This window comes from Nicotiana tomentosiformis, chromosome 9, assembly GCF_000390325.3.
Source record: "Nicotiana tomentosiformis chromosome 9, ASM39032v3, whole genome shotgun sequence".
NCBI classification, from domain to species: Eukaryota; Viridiplantae; Streptophyta; class Magnoliopsida; order Solanales; family Solanaceae; genus Nicotiana; species Nicotiana tomentosiformis.
The window spans coordinates 94,262,938-94,268,652 of record NC_090820.1 but is presented as its reverse complement, the minus strand read 5'-3'; the positions used below and the strand labels follow the sequence as shown (position 1 = coordinate 94,268,652).

At 35.6% G+C, this 5,715-nt stretch overlaps 1 protein-coding gene across 1 annotated transcript; it reads left to right on the top strand.

Annotated features, from left to right (window-relative positions):
- The first annotated feature begins 1,405 nt into the window (after positions 1 to 1,405).
- LOC104107384 (ammonium transporter 2 member 3-like) lies at positions 1,406 to 5,409 on the top strand. The gene is made up of 3 exons (XM_009616171.4): positions 1,406 to 2,341; positions 3,588 to 3,873; positions 4,743 to 5,409. The coding sequence occupies exons 1-3, from the start codon at positions 1,748 to 1,750 to the stop codon at positions 5,273 to 5,275; spliced, it is 1,413 nt and encodes a 470-aa protein (XP_009614466.1). The 5' UTR covers positions 1,406 to 1,747; the 3' UTR covers positions 5,276 to 5,409.
- The last annotated feature ends 306 nt before the right edge of the window (positions 5,410 to 5,715 follow it).

Here is a 5,715-nt window from a genome sequence, read left to right as displayed (position 1 = left end):
TGTGATTTTTAAAATTAAAACCGAGGCATGCGTTTGCGCAACTTTGGGCAAAATAATCTTGAACGCTAATAATTTTGTACACATACGCGTGACATGATTTTGGCGCAATAAACAAAACGGATTCACACGCGCTATTTGTTTCAAAGATAATATTTTAATGATTAAAAGCAGATAGATAAAACATGAAAACCAATAAATCACAGTTTATTAAAAATAATATAAGCCAAATGTAGTCAATAAAGCGATCGTGCTAGAACCACGGGACTCGCGGAATGCCTTACACCTTCTCCCCGGTCAACAAAATTCCTTACCCGGACTTTGTTTTCGCACACCAATAATAATAGAGTCAAACCTTCATTTGACTATGGATTCAAATAAAAGGTGACTTGGAACACCCAAAAACTCAATTTCAAGTGACGACTCTGTAAATAAAATAATCCTTACTCGGATTTGTCACTTTAATTAAAAAAACTCTTTAATCCACAATCCACATCACATATTACATATCTTTTCGAGGTAAAAAGGGCGTGACAATAAACACATTACTGGATATGGAATATATATAGAAAGAGAGAGAGGTCGGGGCTGGCGCGCTACCCGCCCGATCAATTTGCTAAAATTCATAATATGTATAGCTATTTTTCCAAAAATAGACATATATATAACAATGGCATTTTGCCTATTAAACTTCAAAATGCCTGCTACTATGTGCCATTTTCCCTCTTTTTCCCTTCTCTTCTTTTTCCTTTTTTCTTTCTTTCCTTATTTATTTTTTACATTCTCCATCTTTCTTTCCCTCTCTCTGTCTCATACAACTCATGTTTTACATTTATTTAATTATATTCTTTTTCTTTTCCACTGTCTCCAAATTGTATTTAACATGGGTTTATTTATTTATTTATTTTATTTGTTTTTATGGAATCATTAACTAGTGACAATTTGCTTGTGACTTACGTACAATATGTTTGAATCGAATGGAGAGAGCTTGATCGAATAAACCAAACTTTTTCTCGTTCGCTAATAATTAAACATGATTTAATTATGAACTAAAAAAATTGTAAATCAAACCGAATCAAATGGATTGAACCAGTTAGAACGTACACCTCAATTCAATCTCGATAGCTAGCGGTAGGTTTGCATTATAAGTAGTAACTTTCGTAACCTTCAAATCCTGGATCAGCCTCTGAATAAATAGGATTTGATCCCAAAACGTTGAGTTCTATCGAACACGCGAGCCCATTAACGGATTTGCCAATTATTCTTGGTCTAGTGAAAACAAAACTTTAACTTAAGCCCAATCAAATTTTCAAGAATCCCACCATAGTTATTTGTTTAGCTTACGCAATGAATATGCTAAAATCAACAAACATTGAATCAACTAATGTCCTGTTATTGGATTCTCAGATGAATCAACAAACATATCCAGCTAAAACTGACACTACAGAATATCAGAGAATCCTTAATTACATCCAAAAACCTAGATTATCCCTATGTCTACCTTGATTTTCTCTCAAACCCTGTCATAAATATCTTAATACCCCATTAACCTTTTTCAAAAAAAAACCAAAATCATCCATATTTCTCTTTCTCTAAATGGCTCCAAATTTTTCAAACTTTTGTTATAAATATCTTACCCCATTAACCTTTCAAAAAAAATTACCAAAACCTTCCCTCTTTATATTTCTCTAAAACAACAAGAACTGCGCCTCAGTCCCGAGTAAGTTGGGGTCGGCAGATTATTCTTTAAATGGATCCAAATTATTCATACCTTCCACAAGGTCTAAAACCAGATGAATCAACACCACAATGGTTAAGTAAAGGAGATAATGCATGGGAATTAACAGCAGCAGCAATGGTGGGCTTACAAAGTGTACCTGGGCTAGTAATTTTATATGGATCAATGGTTAAAAAGAAATGGGCTGTAAATTCAGCTTTTATGGCCCTTTATGCATTTGCAGCAGTTTTAATTTGTTGGGTTTTATGGGCCCATAGAATGGCATTTGGTACACATTTAATATCTATAATAGGCAAACCAGAACAAGCTATGACTCAAGATTTTTTGCTAACAAAACACACTAAATATTATATTCCAACAGCAGATTATGTATTTTATCAATTTGCATTTGCTGCTATTACTGTGATTTTATTGGCTGGTTCTTTACTTGGTAGAATGAATTTTTATGCATGGATGTTGTTTGTTCCACTTTGGATTACATTTTCTTATACAGTTGGTGCTTATAGTATTTGGGGTTCTGGATTTCTTGAGCCTATTATTGACTTCTCTGGTGGTTATGTGATTCATCTTTCATCTGGAGTTGCTGGATTTACTGCTGCTTATTGGGTAATTCTACTAGACATTCTCTTTACCTTTTCTATTTGAAAAAATAGAAGTCTTACAATTGAATGGAACCTTGGAAGTCTATAGGTCACGGGTTCGAGCGGCGTAATCACCACTGATGCTTATAGCAGGATAGGCTGCCTATATCACACCCATTGGGGTGCGGCTCTTCCGTGTGAAGGGGAGCTTTGGAGCAACGGTGAAGTTGTCTCCATGTGACCTATAGGTCGCGGGTTCGAGCCGGGGAATCAGACACTGATATTTATATTAGGGTAGGCTGCCTACATCGCACGTCTTGGGGGTGCGGCTCTTCCCGGACCCTATGTGAAGGCAGGATGCTTCGTGCACCGGGCTTTTTTTGTTTTTTAGAAGTCCTACAATTGAAAGGAAAAAAAAAGTTCTACAATTTTACTCAAGTAAATAACAATTCTACATAATGTTAAAAAGCAGTCTATATGACATTATTTGACTCGATACTAAATTTAAGAAAAAAATGAATATCTGGATATATGTATGTATGTGTGTGCCCGCGTGTAGAATTTAAATTTAATATGTTCAAGGATTTGAGTTTACTGGAAATATGGGTTCAAAACTCAATCTTTTAGATTACTTTTTACGATTTTTCACATATATATTTATGATCTAAGTAAAAAAGGTGGGTTCAATTGATCCGACTTCCATCAATTAATATAGTGGTTTTGTGTCTGTATAACTTACCAAAAGTACCATTAGAATCTTGTGATATTATGCATGTCATGTCTATACAAGCATTTCATTAAAGTTGTAAAATGGAAAGGCTATATCTATGAATTTTCTAAATATAGAAACACATCTATCTTATTAAGAACGGGTCAAAAGGGAAATAGGTTGACGTATAAAATAAAACAAATAGAGTAATAAATAAGATGGCATCCGAAAAGATTTCTCAAATTATAGGAAATTATTTCAATTAAAAAGCTCTAATTTGAATAAAGGGCAGCCCGATATACAAAGCATTTCGCGTTCACGTAGGGTCCGGGGAAGGGCCGTACCCCAAAGGGTTGTAATGTAAGCAGCCTACCCTGATGCAAGCATCAGTAGCTGATTCCACGACTCGAACCCGTGACCTATAATTCGAATATTAAAGAAAAATGATCTAAAAGATTTTGGTAGAAGATAGAAATAGAACAAATAGAAACAACACTTGTAACATTATTTTGAGCTTACCTAGGATGATAACATGATGATTATTGGGATTTCATTGGGATAGGTTGGACCAAGGCATTCAAATGATAGACAACATTTCCCACCAAACAACATAATTCACATGCTTGGAGGTGCAGGTTTTCTTTGGATGGGTTGGACTGGTTTTAATGGTGGATCTCCATTAGCCTCTGATCTAATCACATCATTAGCTATTCTCAACACTCATCTTTGCACTGCCACAAGCTTGTTAGTATGGCTTTCAATGGACATGATATTTTACAACAAAAGTTCTGTCATTGGAGCTGTCCAAGGAATGATCACTGGACTTGTTTGCATTACCCCTGGTGCAGGTTAGTAGTTACTAATGAAAGTGCTTTAGCTTAGGGCTCGTTTGGTATAAGAGATAAGGGATAATTAATCTCGAGATTAAACTTAAGATGAGTACATCCCATGTTTGGTTGGGATAAAATAGTGGTATAACTAATCACAAGATTAGTTATCCCGGGATTGTAGTGTTGTTTTTATTCCTATGGGAGGGTGGAACAACAATCTCTGGGATAACTAATCTTGGTATAATTAATGGTGGAATAACTTTTTTTCCAACCAAACAACCCCTAAATTTACAAAATGTCCAAGTAATAGGGAATAATAAGGAAGACTTCTAGGGGTTAAGTTCATATATGGTGGCTGAACTTTAACCAATATAACAGTAGAATCAAAAATCATTTTTTGTCACATCAAAGTAACTATAGATTAGCAAAAACTTGAATACCAGTACTTTGACAGCAAATGCCTAGAGTGAGCGAGTATAAAGAGCTCAGATTTTGTCAAGTATGAGCATGTAAGCACCACAACAGCTAATACTACTAATAAGTAATACGCCTCAATCCAAAGTAAGTCGAAGTCGGCTATATGAATCCTCATTATTTCTGCCACTCCAGTTAAGCTCGTCTCAGCCTAATATCATAAAATAAAATATGAGCCTGTTAGCACACAAGTAATAGAATGAGCAAAATGTCCTAAAACAATGCACATTGGCAGGTATAAGGGGGTCAATTGACGCCACTTCAAGGAAAATTATAGTGTAACTAGGTCAAAAAAGAATTTATGCATATATACTATATGTTGAATCCCCTTAGCTTTTCGTGTGTTTACTTTATTATATTTAGACACCTCCCAGTAAAATTCCTGAATTTGCTGGTTTCGCTACTGTTGACAGGTATAGTGGAGTCCTGGGCAGCAATACTCATGGGAATCTCATCAGGTTCAATACCCTGGTTCACCATGATGGTTCTACACAAGAAATCAGCATTTTTCCAGAAAGTTGACGACACATTAGGAGTCTTCCACACACATGCAGTTGCAGGCATCCTAGGAGGAATCCTCTCTGGAATCTTTGCTAAACCTAAGCTTCTGAGAATGTTTTATGGCTCAGACAAATATGGTCCAGGCTTTCTCTACAGCATAATTGATGGAGACATTAAGGGTGGAGTTCGCCAAATGATTTATCAGATTCTTGGTGCTGCATTTATCACAATATGGAATGTTGTAGCTACGAGTTTGATATGTATTTTTATAAGTCGAATAGTTGAGTTAAGACTCCATGAGGATGATCTTGTGATTGGGGATGATGCTGTTCATGGAGAAGAAGCTTATGCTTTGTGGGGTGATGGAGAGAGAGATCCACCTCGCTTTAATAGGACTCCTAAAATTCCTTCTTTTTGCCGACGCCAATATGGAACCAGTCAATAGAGAGGCGAATTCAGAATTTAGAGTATTTAAAACTTGTTATGCTAGAGGAGTATTCATGGTATTGGATTATGTGTGAGCCCCATCTAATGGAACAATCAAATTTAATGAGGATTTGGTTCATCCAAAGACGAAAACGTCATGGGCATTCCAGCTTTCTATGTTCTATAGACTTTGTATGTTACGATTGAGAGTGAAGATATTTTGCATATTGTAAAAATTTTATCCAACTCATGTCACCATTCTCACTTCTAACATCTCCTATGCTAAAGAAGAGAAAAGCAAAAATATATGCTTTAGGTGAACTTACATCTATGTCTGCCGACAAAGCATGAAGAGTAATTGATCAAGTAGCAGGAATATCCACTAAAATGCTTATTCTCTCGTTCCTAACTACTCTTCCAAACCAAGCAAATTAACTTGCACATGTGTATTGTCTAATT

Excerpts from the sequence above, each read along its gene's own strand:
- LOC104107384 (XM_009616171.4), top strand. The coding sequence starts at position 1,748 with ATGGATCCAAATTATTCATACCTTCCACAAGGTCTAAAACCAGATGAA. Across the intron at positions 2,342-3,587 it reads GATTTACTGCTGCTTATTGG|GTTGGACCAAGGCATTCAAA; the intron begins GTAATTCTACTA and ends TCATTGGGATAG. Across the intron at positions 3,874-4,742 it reads TTGCATTACCCCTGGTGCAG|GTATAGTGGAGTCCTGGGCA; the intron begins GTTAGTAGTTAC and ends TACTGTTGACAG.